This window comes from Tiliqua scincoides, chromosome 2 (genome assembly GCF_035046505.1).
Source record: "Tiliqua scincoides isolate rTilSci1 chromosome 2, rTilSci1.hap2, whole genome shotgun sequence".
NCBI lineage: Eukaryota > Metazoa > Chordata > Lepidosauria > Squamata > Scincidae > Tiliqua > Tiliqua scincoides.
In genome coordinates, this window is record NC_089822.1 from 82,706,702 (window position 1) to 82,727,725 (window position 21,024).

The following is a 21,024-nucleotide window of genomic DNA, read 5'->3' on the forward strand; positions in this document are numbered from 1 at the left end:
ACTCTCCATAGGCTCTCTCTCATTTCCCTCATTTAGAAACCCCGTGTATTCTTGGGAAATTCTGCACTTTACATATATTATTATTGTATTGTTATGCACCAATTTGAGATCCAGGTATCTTTTCTCTCTTTTCAGCATCAACCTGTAAATGGATGCACCACAGCCAAGATCCTTGACAAACATTATAGGTGCACATCTATACTGTGAAGTTGTTCCCAGAGCACTCACGGTTAACAGCAACACACTACATCAGGGGATGAGTATGCAGACACTATGGGCGCAATCCTAACCCCTTATGTCAATGCTTTTCAGCACTGGCATAGCAGTGCCAATGAGTCGTGTGGTGCATCCTGCAGTTTGGTGGCACTCATGGAGGCCTCCTCAAAGTAAGGGATTGTTTGTTCCCTTACCTCAGAGCCGCACTGCCCTTATGTCAGTGCTGGAAAGCTGGAAACCACTGACATAAGGGGTTAGAATTGCACCCTATGAGTCACAAAATGGAAGCAGTTTGATAAATATGTCAGTGATAAGAGATATCTCACAATGAAACTACTCCCCCCCCCCCAATTCAAACCAGATGGGCAATACCTGGCACTGAATTGGTAATATAGATCACTTTAACAGAGTGAAGGTCTCTCAAGTCATAACTTTTCATACAGAAAATGTAAACTGTCTAAGGAAAATAGACAGCTGAAAGTGAAGGATGCAACTAAATTGTTCAAAATCCATCTACATTAATCAAGAACAGAACAGTCTGTCACCTGCCTTTTTTTGAGGCGATATTTCAGGTCATCAAGGACAGCTTTCAAAGTACTTTAAAATTTTCTATTAAGAATTTTCCTCTCACAAGATCCAACATGAATAGCAAAAGCAAGATTAACTAAGAGCTGGAATTGTGTCAATTCTTCATTTTCCAAAGGGAAGGAAAAGTTAACTTTGCATTTTACCATTCTCTAATGACAAACTGCAAGAGAGTACATGATCTCATACTCCTCTGGACTAGAAGATGGCTGGTATTCTCTCTCACTACTTCACTACAATACTTCAGGTGCAAACACAAAAGTAACAGGATATGTTATCCAGGACTAACCATATGGTTGCACAGTAGTTTCAACACATGCAGACCTTTTGGCTGAACCTGTCAGTCAAATAGATATGGCATTGAAAGTGACATGTTTTCTGTATCTCAGTAGTTAGATGCTATAAGTGCAGATAGTACCACTTTAAATCACTGCTCCTTCACATACTACATGCCCAACTTGGACAGCCAGCCAGCCTTGTTTGGTTGATACAAAGTGTGAAGTAAATGACAGGATAAAATGGGAAATAAAAACCTGCACACTACCCCAGTTAACACATAAGTGTACATCACTGATGAGTGGTGAGGCCATTACGTGACCACAAGTATAAGAGTTACACTTGAGTAACTCCAGGAGTATAAGCTTGGGTTGGTACACATGAAATTGTCTCAGTCCTACTACCTTTCTTCATGACAGCTGCTTCTGAGCAGCCCCCATTTAGATCACTCTTAGAAAAACCTGTTACAAAGAGACGGTTTAACAGTACTCTTTGGATTCATAATTTCACTGCAGAAACTAAAGACTATAATCTTTAGGAAAAGCTTTGGAGTGTGCACTAGACATTTTGATTAAAAAAAACTATGGTAGATTCTTAGGGATATGGTCACTTTCTATCTTGTCAAGTTCTTATTTGAAGTTGTTTGGAGTTACTGTCAAGGCCTAACTGTCCAGAGAATGGGGTATAGCACACGAAGTAGTAATAATGATCACATTTAATTATTTTCATACATTTTTTTGCAGTCATGTATTTCCCCTATTCTTGCTTCATCACTTTCTCTTTCAAATCCATAAAAAATTGACAAGCTGGTCTTACAGATCTGTTGGAGGTGCCTGTATTTTCTGCTGCAGGAAGGATGACTATTAGCTAAAGATCAATTCATTGGGGAGCCAATCAATTACAGTACATGGTATTTTTTAAAAAAAGAGGATTGTATCTAATAGCAATCTAATGGCAATAGGATTAACTTTCTTGACCACCACAGTATCTGATAAAAGGTCATTCATGAATATGCCTACATAACTTGAAACCCACCTTACTGAACACATCATAGCAGTCTCACTGAGGACTTCCAGGTACAAGGCAACTCCCAACACACAGGTGTACCCCCTTATCTGTGGGAGGTCCTGTTTAGGGACCCCCCTTCATGGATAGCTAAAACTGCTGACAAGGGTAAAAGTCTGTCCCTGTGGTCTGGGGGTTGCCCCCACAACCAGAAGCGAAGGGAACTCTGCTCCCTTTGCTTCCAGAGAGGCTTCTGACTCAGCATAAGCCAAGGACATTCATCCGCTGCCTCTGCCAGACTCAGACCAAGCTTTAGAGCTCAAAACACGTGATTCTGGTTTCTCCATGAAACCAGAAAGCACATGTTTTGAGCTCTAAAGCTCAGTCTGAGTCTGGCAAAGGCCAGGGGCGGATGCCCTCACCCTCTGCTGAGCTCAGAAGCCCCTCTGGAGGGGAGCAGAGCTCCCTCTGGAGGGGGCATGTGCAGAGGGTCTCAGACCCAATCCACAGATAACTGAATCCACGGAAATGGGTGCCTTCTCTATACAGCAAAATCAAGAGGTTCAGTAAGCTGTTTGCTAACTTCATGCAGGTCTGAAGTGACCTATGAAGCCAAACATAGCCCAAGTTGTGCAGGGCTACTTTTGAAGGTTCATCACTTTCTGATCTCTAAAATTTATCAGTCACACAGAAATGGTGAAACATTACAAGAAAACAAGTCCTAAAAATTTGTACCTAATGACATCTGCTACACTAGAGCAAGTGGTAGAATTGTGCTTACCTGGCAAGTGTCATTTCTTCACTTACAGCTCAATACTGGTCCACATATATGCACACAATCTTCTAAGTCCAAATCCCAAGAGAATCACTGGTCACTTCAGAATTTTCTGGGTAGAAGCTTTTACAAATGCAAGTAACCCTGTAAAAATAAACTTCTAGAGCAAATATCAGATAGGTCCCTCAAAATCAGTTTGTCTCCTCAACTAAGTGCAGACTGCAATATAAAACCAGTAAGTTTTAAGAATTGCACAATAAATTGGCCAGCTTTAATAGGGTCTCTCAGGCAGCCAGGACACAAATATTCAATAATGTGAAGTCACTGACAAAGGTTGCAATCTTATGCACATTACCTGAGAGTAACACCCATTGAACACAATGGCACTTTTGAGTAGATATTAGGCTGCAAAGAATTTAAATTCTTAAGTTGATCTTAAGTCCTTCTCAGACACTTACCTTAATGTGGCTCCAATTGAGTGGTGGTATGGGGGAGCAAAAGCATCCAAGTAAGTCCTGCCCCATGCTCTTAAAACTTTGCTCCCACACATACAGTAGTTGACTGAAGGTTCAAATGCTACATGCATCCAGGGATATCCCCCACCCTGATCCTGAAAGCTGGGCATCCCTTATTCAAACATAGAGAAGTGTCCCAGGGTACATGTAGGAAGAGGTACACATGGAATTGGTGCAGGGTTTACCAGCGTACTCTCATGTTTCCCTTGCTATACTAGCTGAAAGCCAGGACGGTGTAGCGGTTTGGGAGCTGTACTTAGGAATGGAAGATTCAGATTCAAATCCCAGCGCAGCCATGAAGCTTCCTGGGTGACCTTGGGACAGTCACTATCTCTCAGCCTCATCTACCTCACAGGGTTGTCATGAGGACAAAGGAGAGAAGGAACCATGTAACTACTCTGAGTTCCTTGGAGGAAGGGTGGTATAAAAATGTGGAAAGTAAATAAAATACTTTGTATTGGCAACCTTCAGTCTCGAAAGACTATGGTATCGCGCTCTGAAAGGTGGTTCTGGCACAGCGTCTAGTGTGGCTGAAAAGGCCAATCCGGGAGTGACAATCCCTTCCACACCGGGAGCAAGTGCAGTCTGTCCCTGGTCTGTCTCCCTGGCTATGGGCCTTCCTTCTTTGCCTCTTAGCCTCAGACTGTTGGCAAAGTGTCTCTTCAAACTGGGAAAGGCCATGCTGCACAGCCTGCCTCCAAGCGGGCCGCTCAGAGGCCAGGGTTTCCCACTTGTTGAGGTCCATCGCTAAGGCCTTCAGATCCCTCTTGCAGATGTCCTTGTATCGAAGCTGTGGTCTAAATAAAATACTAGTCACGTGACAGTAAATGAGAACAGGGTTCTAGTAAAAAAATGAGGTTGCAACCCTACACACACTTACATGGGAGCAAGTACACAAAGCCTCCATCTCCACCCTGAATGGTTTGACTCCAACACAGCTTTTCTTCTGAGTAGATATGAAAAAGTTTGCACTGTAAAACCATATAATGCTGTCGCATAAGCACACCCAAGTTCTGGTGATTTTGCAGGACAGGTCATCATTTTAAAGATCTGTTAGCTTTTTGGTTTTTTTAAATGTTTCAATAGATGCTTTTATAAAAGATCTAGCTTAAAGGGACATCAGTGCTCAAAATAAACATGGTCAAGCCTACACCTGAAATCACTTATCAGAATGATGATGCTATTAACAGTTGAAGCTGTCTTTCTAGGCACCAGCCCAGACAATTGGTCCAAACCAGCCCTGTTCAGGTTAAGTGCAAGGAAGCACTCATTCTCCACCATTCTCATAATTACATGGAAAACTGTTCATCCAAGCTCCCTTCTTGTATGCAATTATGAAAATCCAAACATCATGCAGGGAAGAGATGTGACGTTCATAGTTGGCGAGGCTGCTTCAGACACCACAACTGAACAGGTTTTCTAGATTATACAGACACAGGGAAAACACATTTCAACCTCATTATCTGGAAAACTGATCAGGAGTACATATAATGGCCTTCTTCAATAGTCAAGCCAAATTTTTGGTCACCAGGACCCTACCGCTCCCTTTTGGCCTAATACAGGGGTGCCCAAATAGCCTTGAGCTATTGCAAGACCTTCATTCATTCATAAACTTCCATCTCTATTTATGTAAATTTATTCAAACTTGAAATGTAAATTAATTCCTTTTTTCCTGGCCCTCCAACAGTGTCAAAAAGTTTGGATACCCCTGGCCAAATGTCTCCAAAGGCACAAATCCAATTTGCTTCAGCCCCAATTTCAAGTCTGGATATAGAACAGAAATGGAACCGTTTAAACTGATTTAAATAAAAATATTCAAAATGAATCTGATTTTCCTCCACAATATAAATCTCTACACACCATTCTACTTCTCATAATCTTATGGAACTGGGTTACCTGAACTGCCCTCTCATATGAAATTTAAGTATTCTGTTGTGTTAGGTTGTGAACAGGATGTGAAATGATTTGGATATTGTGACCAAGGTGACTACATTCATACCCACCCATCCCCTCCATTCTCTGCTAACTCTAAAGTTAGTCCATACAACCTTTTTCCCTGGTAAGAGTTTTGATCAGTAAAAAGATCAGTCCACAATAATGGATTGTCATTGTAGGAAGACTTGCAATCTTTGCAGACTTTAAATCCCAATTTAGTCACAAAGCTTACTAAGCAGCATTTGGCAAGTCACAAACCCTTGGCCTACCTTGTCTTAAAGGCTGTTGCAAAAGGTGAATTACATCCCTCTCTCTGCAAGGGCCTTTTAAGAGGCACAAGGTGCTTAACTGGATGGTAACCAATGTCCCCTGCTTTCATATCTGCACAGTGTGCATTGGATTCAAGCCTATGAGAATGAGGAAAGTTTAAATGCTGCACGTTGGAAGGGGGTGCTTTATTATTCTATTCAATTCTATGCTTTGGGATCATTAGAAAAGGTATTGAGAACAAAACGGCTAATATTATAATGCCGTTGTACAAATCGATGATAAGGCCACACCTGGAGTACTGTGTCCAGTTCTGGTCGCCACGTCTCAAAAAGGATATAGTGGAAACTGAGAAGGTGCCAAAGAGAGCGACTAAGTTGATTACTGGGCTGGGGCACCTTCCTTATGAGGAAAGGCTACGGGCGTTTGGGCCTCTTCAGCCTAGAAAAGAGGCGCCTGAGGGGGGACATGATTGAGACATACAAAATTATGCAGGGGATGGACAGAGTTGATAGGGAGATGCTCTTTACACTCTCACATAACACCAGAACCAGGGAACATCCACTAAAATTGAGTGTTGGGTGGGTTAGGACAGACAAAAGAAAACATTTCTTTACTTAGCGTGGTCTGTGGAACTCCTTGCCACAGGATGTGGTGATGGCATCTGGCCTGGATGCCTTTAAAAGGGGATTGGACAAGTTTCTGGAGGAAAAATCCATTACGGGTTACAAGCCATGATGCATATGTGCAACCTCCTGATTTTAGAAATGGGCTATGTCAGAATGCCAGTTGCAAGGGAGGCACCAGGAGGCAGGCCTCTTGTTATCTGGTGTGCTCCCTGGGGCATTTGGTGGGCCGCTGTGAGATACAGGAAGCTGGACTAGATGGGCCTATGGCCTAATCCAGTGCGGCTGTTCTTATGTTCTTATTAATTGAGATAACTTTTGATGAGCCACTGAATAAGAGGGTGAGGCTGAGATTGGATTAAAGAACTTTTACTAGCTAGGTAGATTTGATTGCAAGTAGGTCTGTCCTGCTTTATGTAATTCTATCCATGTCTCCTCAGGAGACATGTCCAACTGTGTTCAATGGAACTTACTCCCAGGAAAGTGTGAACAGGATTGCAGTCTTAGATGTTATCAGTTTTTTGACATGCTATCTTGAACAAATTGGATAAGATTACTGTTGCTCAAACCTGTTATTCACCTTAGTATTATATTAATACTAAGTTGCCCATCCTCTCTTCCTATCATTCTAAGTGTCTTTAAAAGCCTATGCTTTACCCATTTTCCAGAAGGAGATGGCTATAACTTTAAATACTGCTCAGTTCTCCAGTTTGGAGAGATTTTTAGCGCAGCCCATTCAGGATTATTCATCCTAAACGAGGAGGCTTACTGTTCTCTTTTATGTTGTTGCTATTATAGACACGTGGAGGGGAATTCATTCCTGTGTCAACTATTCCTAGGTTGCTTCCATATGCTTACCTCAGTCTGCACAGGTATCTCTAAACACAGACCCAAACTTGTGCAGATCTGAACTGGTGAACCTATTGTTACATTCTAGATCTGCCATGTGTAGACTGCAGTATTCCTCACTTAGGTTGCTTGCTTCCCTCTCCCCACCACTGTTGCAAATTCCCTTGACCTAGGTTCCTACAGAAAGCCGTAGTAGCAATCAAGTCTTGTGTACACTATTACTTCCTCCCAGAGGAAGCTGAGCTCAGGGGAAGATTCCCTTTTGGTGCTACACTTGAACTTGGGAGTGCAGGGAATTGGGACAATCTCTACCATGACAGCATGCAAGGCTGCAAAGAACGCTTTCTTTATTCTACCCTAGAAAAAGGTACAACATCTCTTAAGCACAAGAGTGCCAGAACTAAACAGACAGCTTTGATATGGGTGCTACCATCTTTCTCTTTTGCTGGGTCTTGGAGGTTGATGCAACAATTGTGCTAAAGATCAGCAATCTGGTCACTGCTTGAAAGCTGCACAAATTTCATGATGAAAAGCAGTAATGTAAATAAAGATGGGCAAATGTAACAAAATACATGCACACTCCCTGGTTCTGTATGCAAAGATTACCAAACAGTTGGATGCTCAAAATAATCACTGGTGGGTAACTCTGCCCCAAGTGAGTGAGCAAGTTTTCATCCAATTAAGTATAAACATTTTAAAAAATCATATAGATTTCTGTAATTTTTGCTATAAATCTCTCAACAGAGCCAGCTTAAAAAAATCTTTGAGCATAAAACTACATTTCAAACCTAGACCATGCAGCATTTACTGCATAGGTAGAAGACAAAATGCAACACACATGTAAGCTGACTTATTTCCCTATGTGAATTGTTCACCTCAGACCAGAAGGTGGCAGATATTTAATAGTAAATCCTACACGCTATTTACAAGACACCAGCCAGGAAAGGACAAGTGTACCTTTTATTTCAGATGTAACAGAATTGCTCATCTATTCTTCCTATCCTCTACTTTATGAATATGCACTACCACTCCTAAAATTTGTGTGTCCCACCAAGAGTTCATAGCACAGCATGGTTTGCACAGCAAGGAGAAAATCTTGGAATGCACACTTCCCCCATTGCCAATACCATCACCTTTCTTTGCTTACTTTAACTACAACTGTATCTTGACTGCTAGCATCAGTGGAGATAAACTGAGCCCCTATCTTAACCAGAATCTGAAACAGCTTTACAAAACCTGAAGAGGGAACCTGGTTAGCATGAACTGCAATCAGTGTCTGATAAGATGTAACACTAACCCAAAGTCAGTGCTGGCAAAGCAAAGGAGAGAAGAATTTGACTCCGAATAAGGAGAAAGCACATCTTCAGGGTTGGCTCTTGATCTGCACCGCAGGGAGTCAGTATTGCTTCAACACCCTCTCTGGTAAATTTAGTTAGATGCAGTATATTAGGATTTGCTGACAAATTCCACCTTCGATTGATTGCAGTAGATGATCTGGTGGTTTGCCCAGTTGAACCTACTGTTGAACTGCCAAATGCAGAGACTAGAGAATAGGTACGCTGTGCACCCACTGAAGTTAACCTAAAGGGCCTGGCTCAGATATTCTCATCAGCGCAAGAGAAGCAACCTCAACTAGCCTACTTTCTCCCATACAAAATAAGAAGTTTTCATAAGAGCCTGACTACCCATATGAGGGCCTATTGTAAAGATATCAGTAAACAGTGACTGAAGGAAAAAAAAACACTAAGCACTGACAATTAGAGCAGTCAGTGGTCAGGCAGTTATCTGCAAATTGTGGCAGCAGATTAGCTTTTGGCATTTGGGACGTGTACCTCTTGATAAGCTGATATAACTTGGACCAGGCACAAACTGAACATTTTCAATAGTACCAAAGCATTAAAGCAGTTGTGAGAATAGGCCCATAGAAAGTATTAGTTAACCCTTTATTGATGCTAAGCAATGGTAAACATACAATTGCAAGAATGGTTCAACAAGCATGCACTGAACAAGTGTCACTGCTACCCACAGAATCTGAGCAAAAATGGGTGGGGATTCTAATCTGCATTGCTAAGCACAAGAACTGGATAAATCAGAGTGCAAGTAATCTTGTAGCTTCCACCTTCCTTTCCCACTCATGTCCACCCCTAAAAACTACCAGGTGATTTGTAAGAGCTAACTAAGCCACATATACAGCTCCAGAATCCCAATTCACTGTTCAGGGGTGCATTAACACAGCGGAGCATGGATCACATGTTTAAGACATGTCATACAGCTGATTTTGGCCAGTTTAAACAAGCTGCAGAATTTGGTGTTCCATTGTATGTTTGGTGCCTTATTCTTATATACTTTATTCCACTTCTACCAATAATAGGGAGAGATAAAAAATAACATAGGGACTGATGTATCTCCGCTTAGTTTCTAAGGTATCACTGTATTGACCCCAAAAAAGTGTCATATTAACAAAGGTTATAAAATTCTTGTTTTTTAAAATTAAAAAACAGGATTCTTAAGCAGAATTCTGCATTTAATATAGCTATCTGAGCTTTGAGGTCACTCACAAGTAATACACCATATAAACCCACAACTTCTACCCACAAGCAGATCAGAACACATACTTACCTGATGAAAGTATTTATTGTACACCTTCCCCTTTTCCAAAATTTGTCATACCTGGTCCATGAAGGCTCCTAAAGTTTCTAGGAAAAGCTCACAGCAACTAGTTATCCCAGATTCAATTTAAACTACGTTTCACCAGCAATACTAAAAAGTCAAGGTCAACAAGTATTTGCTACTGTACTGATACAATTATCTAACTTATAGCAGTCGCCAAATCAGCCAGCCACCCATGTGCACCAAAAATGCGGTAGCCATTCGGACCACAGTTTACTGTCCTGGTCCTGCATGGCTCATCTGTCAAGTACATCTGGGCCCTGGGAACACTCTGGCAAGTTGTGTCTCACGCCTGGCATCTTAGAAGATTACGCAATAGGACATCTGGGCAGACAAAACTGCCCAGAACCCAGATCTACTCAGATGAGACAGAACAGTAAGTTCTGAGCAGGGCCAGAACAGTAAGTTCTGCTCAGGGAATGGAAACATTCCACAAACCCCAGATCCAGCCCTCGGATGATGCTTTGCAGGAACCTGATCTAACTCACAGGGAAAGTTTTTTGGAGATAACAGGCCAGAATCTGAGTCTATTTTAAATGCTATCAGCAAGAAGTTTTGACTCATGATGAACTCTGATTACTAACATCAGGTGACATAATCATGCAAAGTCTGTAGGGGAACTTGATATGCCTCCCTCATTTGAAAACATTAGAAACAAAAGTTGACAAATTGTTGTGCTTTTTTGGCCAAACACAGGCATTTGTTTAAGTGTGCAACTCTTTAAGTTTCACATACTTAGACCAAATCCATTCAAGTTCAGTGAACCTCAGAAATTTGCATACCTTTACATTTACATGCTTTGGTTCATTTATTTACCACTTTATCTTCTATCCCTTTGGACCAATATGGCAACCAATACCTATGGGAAAATTCTAAGAAAAAAAGTTATTCTAAAATGAGTTATTGAAGCTTCAATCTGGTATGGCTTAATCACTAATGAATGTTAATGAGCAATCAAAGCCAGCAAGGATTGCCAGATACACCTACATGTTACAGTGAGGATTTAAGACTACTTTCCTGGTTGGGACAATGAACACAAGATGTTACTGAATGAAAGATTGAAGAGAATCCTGGCTGGCAGAAGCAATTCCTAGACAAAAGGGCTGGACTGATGCTTTTGGACATGTATTTTATGTGCATGGTTGCTCAACCTATATGCTAAGCCAAACTAGATGTCACATGGTTGAATCCTCCAATGTATTTTCTTAAAAAGAAACTGCAGGGTTTCTGAGGTGAATCAGGAATGCAGCAGGGGAGGCAGGTTACTCTTTGCCAGTTCCTATACATTATGAAGAAAGACAGTACTAACCAAAATGCCTTATGCTTTATGATAGGAAGCAGCTTTGGGGCAGAGACGGGGAAGATTTCCTTGAGAAATTACAGAGAAATGCGTTAACTCTTCTGTCATCAGCCCCCCCCCCCCAAAATCAGGACCTCTTACCCCAGATTTTTATGAGAAAAAACAGAGGAACCAGCCATATGTTAAGCTTATAAGAGAAATATATGGCTGGCTGTGAGTTTGGACCTCACAAAAGGCATACTAAGTTATAACCATTATCCTCTTACAAAGTTTTAGGACTTATAGCTGAGGCATATCAATCAGTAGCAATCTTTATACTTGGAGTTTATTAACGTATTCACAATGCAAAATGTGACTGCAACACTAGATATGATCCATTTATGCTTTTTATAGTAGTGGCTCCTGCACAGTCCAAATTCAGTTCTTATGCAGTTTGAAAGCTTATTTTTTTAAAATGTAATTAAAGACCTATGCACCACACTCTTCTTTCCCTTCAACTTTGTTTATTGATGTACTGAACATGAAAGTACAAAGGATCCAAACACAAAAGAAAACATGTACAGCCTCTTTTAAATACTCAACAGAATATATTTTTTCTACTCCAACAGATGTGAATTAAGTCATACTGTACAACTTCAAATAAATACCAGCCTTACATTTTATTAAGTGCTCTGATAAACAGTGTAAAGTGAAGCCCAATAGACATGCCTTCTCATCAATGCCCTTTTTGCTACAGAAGTATGGAGTCACAAGTGTAGCTATTGTTTCCCCCTACCACCACAATGAAATTGTTTTTTGAAGCATAAAGATTTGGTTTGAATGCAGAATTGTTGCTCAATGCACCTAAAATGAGCGTGTGTCTGGAGGCCAATTGGTTCTGAGTAGCACTGAATGGGTCCAGCATGAAAAGTCACTTGTCACTTTAGCACACTTTGTTCTCCCACAGTATATGTACTGTACTATACTGAAAAAATTTATAACTACAATTTTTTTAAAAAATAAGAATCAAAAAGCAACTGCAAAGATCATGTACAAGTATGTTATGCATAGCACATTGCTTGTTCTAAGGGGAAGCGTATGAGCATCTCAGTTTATACAAAAAGCAGGACGTAACTATATAGTTGTCAGTGCATCCTGATGAAGGCACTGCAGCCTTCAGCTTTTTAAAAATTTATTATAAGCTAGATGCTAATCAGAAAATATCTGTACTTTTTGACCTTAAATTTCTTCCATACATGGTAGAGACTTTATTATTTCCTCCAAATAAATGATTTAAGCGTCATACAAAGTTAAATTTCAATAGCATACAGGTATTTATGATTCTGGTATGAAAAATGTAAGGAATTTGTTCAAAATCTATGGTTATACTCATTTTTTACCACAAACATATTTATAAACAAAAATGTAGCATCACCATAAACAGTTGAAGCTAGACTATCTACAGACAAAATTTGCAACATATCTGATACACTGTAAATTCAAGTCCCCAGGACAACAGAAATGAATAAGCAGACCTCAAGTAACAATGTTAATGCCATTTACAAAGGAAAAAAACATAAAAAACATTCAAAGTTCGAACATCACTTGGCATGTTAAGTAAAGAAAAACCAGAAGGAAACTAAATATTAGCTGAAAAGAGGTTCATCAACAAAAGATCTTATTTACATTACACAAAGCTCAGGTGTTAGCCTTGAACATAACTTCCAAAATACCTTCAAATATATCCAACGCAAGACTGCTTCTTCCTGGTCTGCCATTGCGCAAACCATGTGCAAACATCTTTTTTCTTTAAGACAAAACAATTCTTCAAACAATACTGCAAGTACATCACTAAACACCATGAGCTCTATCTGAAGGGAATTCTATAGGAAGAACAGATTTTTTTCCCCCAACTCAGTTAATTTAAATTTCTTGCTTGCTCTTATATACTTTTAAATTGTTCTTTTGTGTCAAAATCACAAGTTAATGTGAGCCACCTATCACATAGTAACCAGGATGTTCAGAGACTGCACCAACGATTACAAAAGCAAAACCAGCAGTGTTTTCCCAGTGATTCCATTTCTTGAACAAAGATCTCTAAAGAATTTCTACATCATAAATCTCTCTAAAGTGTTTTCCCCCAACCACTGCAAATTTCCTGGTAAGTTTTAAAAGCTCACTAGGTGTCATATGAAGAGATTTCTCAAAGTATTCAAGTCAAAATATTTGTTCCAGGACCTGTAAAAAGTTTCTCCAAATTTTCTCTTTTTTATAAAAATAGATGCTTTGTTTTTTTTTTTTAAACCCACATCAAAGAGGCTCTTATCTCTTTGGCAAGGTACTGCTTTATGAAAAGTTCTCCAGTAGTCTTACAATAAGCTTTTATAATGCACCACCCCCCTTCCCCAACCCAAATTATAATTACAAAATAAATAAATATTTTTAAATTTTATAAATAAAAATGTAAACTTCAAAAAACACTTTTCTTGAACAGACTAAACAGCAAGGCATTAAAGTGTAAACCAAAACACAACATAAGTCAACTAACATAAGGATTATAACACAAAGCCTCAATATCTACTCACAGGTTCAAGGCAGTCGTGTAAAAGAAATTTCTTCCCTTAGCTCAAACATTTTAAAAGGTCCACCTTCTTCAAAGAAGGCAATAGAACACATTGTGACAGGTAAAAACCCTGTACCTCTTGTCCATAGTCAAGCATAAAGGTATTTAAGAAGTTTTAATTCAAATACTAGCAATAAAAAATCTGGCATATTTCTTAGGATGCTAGTCATTTTATTCCCCGCCCCACCCCATCTCAACACTGACTTACAAAGACATTTACTAATGTATAAAGTTTCTTTTAACTTGCCTTTGTTGAATAGTTTTCGAATATAAATTGGGCTGAGGGCAACTCATTAGGCTTTGTGCGTTTTGTTTGTTTTAAACGAAACCTGCAAAACTCGGTCTCCAAGACGATATCCATTCAGGCTGGCTATTGCCATGGCTGCCTCATCATAGTTTGTCATAGTCACAAATCCAAAACCTTTGCACTTGTTTGTGTTGAAGTCGCGGATGACCTTCACGTTGGTAACTGCTCCAAAAGGTCCAAACATTTGCCACAGGATGCTCTCGTCCGCATCAGGAGCTAAGTTGTACACAAAAATGCACCATCCTGTTCCTGCGTGTCCCGGGATATTGATCCCAGCCAAACTGGTCATTCCATCAATGGTCATTGGAGAAAACCTACTAACCAATGTGGAGAAAGCACACACAAGAGAGATTTTTCTTTTAGGAAGAGGGCTAATTCAAGACATAAATTTAAGAACAGTCTATTCCTATACATCAACATGCTAAACAAAATAAAGAGCCTTTCTGCACAGTTTGTGCATGTGCCACAGGGTGCATCTATTTTCTACAGGATGCATGTATTTCAAAGGTAGCACCTTGGGAGTTATTTTTGGGCATGTAAAAATACAATATCGTGATGTTGTGATTATTCCCCCAGACTTACTACCTGTTTATTTCTCCAGTAGGGCAATATAACTAATGCCACTAGTCGCACTATTATGCTGTGAAAAAGATTTCCACACAGTTCTTGATATCCTACCTTCTAAATTCTGAGAGCATGTCATTCTGCTATGCCTTAGTGTTGGAAGAAATTGAATGATCCAACACCACTCAATGCAGAAACAGTAGAAATATCTATCCTCAGGATGCAACAGATCTCTGTCCAAGTCACTGATCTGGATAGGTTTCACTCCAGTCTTTTTTTTTGGGGGGACGGGGGACGGGACGGGATGACGAAGCATGCATCCAAGGTTAGTTTGGAAAAATAGCATGCCTTCTCTACCAGAAGCTGATAAACACTGCTATAGCAATTGCTCCATGATTGGTTCAAGGTCATAATCAACTTACTAGATTTCATATGTGAGTGACAGATCTCACCCCAACCCCATGTCTGCATCTAAAAAATTAAAATACCAATGTTCCTTAGAAGTTGAGGACTCCAACATCTCTTTTCCTAGTTAAAAGCTGCCTCTGAATGTGATCCAGGCTGGAGGTGGACAGTTAATTAGGAAAACGGCACAGTGGGAGAAATTGATCATATCCCAAGCAATGCTGTTTACAAGGGGTTGAGGTGAAAAGAAACAGCAGATATCCTATGCTTTCCCTTGTAGAACAGCCAGTTGGGGACGGGGGGAAAGGGACCCTTGCACTCTATTAAGATTTGGACAGCTCCAGTATCCATTGCCTTCTTTTTAAAAAGAAAACCTGCCCTAATCCAACTCCATCATATAGAGCTAGACGCACAGGCAAGCCACTATTCTTAGTAGTTTTTTAATTCTGTCCTACACTACAAGAATGCATGAGGTTCAGTAAACACTTTGAACATCCCAAAGCATTTTTTCGGTATTAGCAAACTTTTCTATAATACGGTCATAGACCCTCACCATCTGCTGTGCGTTGATGCAATGCTATCCGTGTCGAAAATGGTCTTTGGTATCTCTCACATAAAAGCTTGAAGCACACTTAAAAATGGTGCTGAAAGGCCCCAAATACCTTTAAAATGCTAGACTGATAAAGATAAATACCACAAGTCATTCACTGCCAGACACTTAACAGTGCAAGAATAGTGGTCAGCTAGAGAAATAAGCCATGTTAAAAATAAGAAACTGATGAAACTAAAAAGGTGATAAAGTAAGGGTGGCAAGTGATACACTGAAATAAAAACAGCTTTGTATAATGGTCTGAACATGCAGTCATAACTCAACATACACATCTTTTTTTAAAAATGGACACTTTACTTCAAGACACTTTCAAGTCAAGCGCTATTAGAAAGGTTCGGTCATATGAACCTAACACAATTCCTCATTACCTCTTTACTCCATATGCCATATTGAGCAGATTGTCCAACCTGCAAAACACATTTAGCAAAGTGTTCAGTCTTCAAATGCACCCTCAAGTGTACCATTGGTAGTTTGTCTTGAAAGGTTTTTCACAGAACAGATTTACAAAGCTTACAGATATACAACCAACGTACATTACCTGCATTCCTCCCCTTCACTGCTTCAGAGAGAAAGAACCAGCAAATGTTCCCACACAATCAGCCCCAATTGCATTACTTAATTGTACACAAGGGTTCAGCCTCAAAAGGCCAAAAGTATAGGCATTTGTTTCCAGTAAGATAAGATTACAGCCTTGGTCTTACTTAACACAATGAGTTTACCTCCAAGTAAAATAAATAACACTGTTTTCAAACACCTCTAGTCATAAGAAAAGATTTTAAATTTCTATGATGTCAAGACCAGGCATTTTTACGTGACAACACATCCAAATTGCAATAATTCATAGAATGAATTTCATATAGAATCCTTGTGTTTAGAAATTTCTATTGATCTGCTGAAAAGAAGCAATGAACATGCTATGCTACTGCTCATTATAAAGCTCTTTGTTCTGAAGAAGGGGGGTTAGTTATTCTGCATCTCTTTTCTAAAGCCATTCATAGGGCATGCCATTCCTCACAATCTTCATATTTCAAATACATATTTCATGCACTAGATGTGCGGGTTTAGGAATCCATGGGGGTTCCAGGAACAGAACTCCTGTGGATGCCAAGGGACAAGTGTATCCAATTGATGGTCTAGATCAGTGATTTTCAACTTTTTCATTTCGGCACACTGGCAAGGCACTAAAATGGTCAAGACACACTATCAGATTTTGACAATTGACAAGGCACACTATGCAGCCAATAGGGGGCTCACATCCTCCAGTGGCCCTACTAATAAATGACCCTCTACCAAATTCCCACGACACACCTGGGGACCATTCACAGGACACCAATGTACCACAGCACAGTGGTTGAAACTGGCTTGTCTAGATTAATGGTTCCAAATTTTATTGGTACCATGACACACTTCATCCTCACAGTGGGTTGCAACACTCCCTTTGATGCCAGTGAGGCCTGAGTTGCACCAGGCCAGCAACCCACTCTACTGGCCTCCAAGAGCCTCATAATGGGCTGCAGAAAACTGCAAAAGCTAGTTCCCGAGTCACATTCTGAGGCCCACAGAAGCCAGCAGAGTGGGTCACTGTGCCGGAAAAACCCAGAAGAAGCCTCAGTCACCCAATGCCTACCTCATATGGGTTCGCAACCCAGTTTGGGAAAGGCTGGTCTAGATTCAAGGTGTCCTATGTGCATGTTCAGGCATTTCTGTACATATAGCAAAGTTCTGCTTCCTTTTGGGAAAGAAGTTCATTGAGTTATGAATGGTATTCCTCAGGGCTTGAAATTTTTAAACAGGATGAAGGAATGCAATTGGAAGTGAAGCGGGAAGTCCAATGCCCTTGTATGCACATGGAAGCCTCTCTTATAACACTGATGTTTCTGACAATATGTACATATACTTTCACAAGGGAGAGATGCACTCAGTGTTAGGTGGCTTCAGCAGAAGCACTTGGTTCAAAAACCTGTTTGCTGTTAGCTGTTTACCAAATGCAATAATTTAAATGACAGCAGCCACCAAGTGGAAAAAGAAGAAGGTGGAAGCATTGCCTTTGACTTCAATGAAAAAAATCTTACTTCTTTAGCATAAGATGTGTGATTTATTAGGCCTTAAGTCCTTTATATCACATACCTTTTACAACCAAGAGCTAAGTCAGTTTCTCATCCAAGGTATTTGGAATGATTTGAAGGGAGATTTAATTCTCCCACATGCTAACTACCTTAAAGAAAATCGACTCATGGAACAAGAACAAATTATTAACGCAGCATTTGCTACCTACTAGACACATTAGATTTGTTCCTTTTATAAACAATACGTTCATTAACAGGTAAGCTACAAAGTAGCTTCTGTACATTCTTCCCATCACTTACTGTTCAACACCAACCACTTTAATGTTGAATTTAGAAACAGTCTAAGCTTTAAATGCAATTTGTGCACCTAATAAGAAATACTCAATTTTTAGAGATAGCTCCCATAATCTTCAGATACCTGTGATTAATTATGCACAATCCAATTTGCACAATTATAGAAGCAAATGGAAGACTACGTTAAGCACTTGATGATATCAGCCTATGGAATAAATTGCTTAATGACAAAAATTATTCTAGTGAAGAGAAGCTGTCAGTATGAAAAAATCCCATCATCTAATGATACCATGCACACATGGTAACACGACCCTTGATTTTGCAGTTATCTATAAGGAAAACCAACCACAATGGCTGGAAACAGCCATTATTAAGCATGCCTAAAAGAAACACTGGTTCTCGTGGTCTCACTGTCATTGTTAAACATATTTTTAACACAATATAAAAATCTCAAAACCTGTTTACTAAGTGACACTCGAATGAGTGAATAGGTTGTAAGGGAATTGTTTCATAACATTGAAAAACCTTTTTGACCAGAAGTAACAGGGCAATATGTATAAGTATGAGCAGCAAGCCTTCTTTCAAAACAGTCATTCTGAAAAAGCACTACAGTGCACATGAATTTCAGGCTGCAAGCATGTCACAGCATGCCCTAAATTTGAGATAATTCCAGAAGAATTTTGGTAATGTCGAAGATACATTATCTATTTCACTACTTTGAGAGCATAAAATGGACAGTCCAATTCAGCTGAAAAACAACATTCAATGGTGTATCTCCAACATCTGACCTTACCAAAACTCTTTTGGGGTTTTTGGCATGGATATGTTGAGATGCACTAAGTTTTGGACATTCACTGTCATTTATGATGATGGAAGCTGTACCGGGCATGCACAAAGTCCCTATGTAGGCTTAAATTCCAATCCACACAATCTCATACAGAGAGATTTTGTAGCCATAATGTAGGAGTACAGGAGGATCCAGCTATCAAGTGACCTGCTTTAAATACAGGCTTTTACCATCATACTACCTCTATAGTAAATTTAACACAACTATTTCACTTCTAGAGAAATAGTTCACTCCCACAACTATTTAAACTTCAAGAGAGTTGTTCTTGCTCCGACTCCTAGGAAGTCAATATGCTGGCTGCTCCAGGATTCTTAGAAGCGTTACAGTATGTTTCCGCAGCAAAACAGAAACAGCAAACTCTGGGTTTGCGTGAATGTTAATGCTGCCGAGGCATGTGTGTTGGCAACTATCAAGGAAGCCATGAAATGAATGAAATGCTGGTTTCAACAGCCTGTACCACTTTCTCGGAATAAAACCCAGTCAACAATTAAGGTTAACTCCAATTATCCACTTAAGTTTTTCACCCAAGTTTTAAAAAGCTAATTGTTAGAAATGAGGAGCTACTTTTTAAAGATTTCACATGCACATAAAAAATGCTACACGGGTCTACTGAAATCTCATTCATTTCTATGAGCACGAGGCAGGCACTGAGGTGTTTTGCACACTGCAAGCAAGTATCCTGTTGAAGTTTGTTGGACAGCTGCTTGGTATTTTGGCACTTGGGGGGGCACCTTCAGATGAGCCCCCAACAGTGTGAACATACATATGTACATGTGCTCCTGTTTGAAGTTAAATATGGATTGTTCCATTAAGTTTCTAACCACTGAATTACGTTAGTCTATTAAAGCAAGCCAAAAACAGGGTGATACAGTCAGCTCTAATCCAATGACCACGGTGTCCTGCATCCTAAGAAACACTCATGGAAACAAACTTCCCTGCTGCCTTTTCAGTATAGCGGCCTTCTGTGCCTAATGAAAATTATATCAGGGAGTGGGGTCAAGGGGCCTCCCTGAACAAGCTGCATAAGACACAAAGGGCTGCAGAACTAAGGGAAGATCAGTTGGACAAATAGGAAAGTTCTCCATTCACATAAGAGATACATTGTGTCTGTATCACAACAGTTTACAGAGTGAGACCAAATGAGCTGGAAATGCTCAAGAACCACTTGCCTCTGCACATAGAGCATAGGGCTGTACCACAAAGACATTTACACAAGCCTATACTTAAACTCAAGCTCGTATAAAGCTATAAATCTCATTTCAAAAGCAGTATGAAGATATTAAAGGCTGCTTCTAGATTTCAAGCATTCAGAACAGGATGGTCCCCTGTTAACAGGGTAAGAGGCACTTTTTCAAGTGGGTGCTCCTCTTTTATTTAGCAGGGGAAGAGTAACTGGCCCTCCTCACCCCAGCAGTGTCTTTTCTAGTGGCTGTCTGCTGGTGCTCTTTTGCATCTTTTAGATTGTGAGCCCTTTTGGGACAGGGAGCCATAGATATTTGTAAACCGCTTTGTGAACTTTTCACAAAGTGCTCTGTGGCACCTTCGCATTGTCAGCTTGAGTGGGGTTGGGCATGCTGGTGAGGCCTTAGGCCTCTCAGGCACAGTGCCAGACTGCAGGGCTACCAGCACAGGCCTCATGAGTCACATGTTGGACCACACCATTTTAGAAACTGTGTGTTGTAAGCCACCACAGACCAAGCTGGCCATCCATTATCAGGGAATTTAACTGTTCTGGGTTAAGCATGAGGGATAATAAAACCACCGAAATGGCCATTCTGCTCTAGTATAAAGCATAAAACAGTTGCCTTGTTTGGTACATCTCAAAATATACCACCCAAGACAAAAACTGTACATACTGAACAAAGCAGTATGCTTTCAACACAAGGCCCAGTGTAATTGCTTAACTCTGCAAGTTCTAACTGAGGTAACAGAGTACTCAGAACTCTGAACTCAACTTCTGTGGCTGGTTACCTCCATAAGAACAAAAGTACATGTAGTTTCTGAAAAAATCTGATACTTTTTCTAGTGCCCCAACTCATTTGAGAGGTGTATTTGCATGTTTGCAAAACCACTGCACCAAGCAATGTATAGAGGCACTGCACTGAAGATTTAAGATCCACCTGCAAACTAAACAGGCTCACCAGAAAACAAACCCTAATGAAACAAGTTTGACTAACATAGAAGTCAATGTTTCAGGCTGTAGCAACTGAAAAAGATACAGGACCAATTTTACACAGCTCTTTAAGTTTTGTTAACTACAATGGGACAGTTCAAAGACTGCACAAAACTGATGCTGAAAATAATGTAGAC

At 40.1% G+C, this 21,024-nt stretch overlaps 1 protein-coding gene across 8 annotated transcripts in view; it reads right to left on the reverse strand.

Moving 5' to 3' along the window:
* Positions 1-13,914: 13,914 nt before the first annotated feature.
* The window catches only part of ELAVL2 (ELAV like RNA binding protein 2), a 76,507-nt gene continuing 69,397 nt past the window's right edge, over positions 13,915-21,024 (reverse strand). For 2 of the 8 annotated variants that reach the window (XM_066613665.1, XM_066613662.1), the window contains exons 6-7: positions 15,876-15,914; positions 13,915-14,242 (exon numbers count right to left, since the gene is read on the reverse strand). In XM_066613665.1, the coding sequence (XP_066469762.1) occupies positions 13,915-14,242; positions 15,876-15,914 (367 nt within the window). Of the gene's footprint in view, positions 14,300-15,875; positions 15,915-21,024 lie in introns of all 8 variants that reach the window. The other 6 variants (XM_066613664.1, XM_066613661.1, XM_066613668.1 and 3 more) reach the window with 5 other exon arrangements.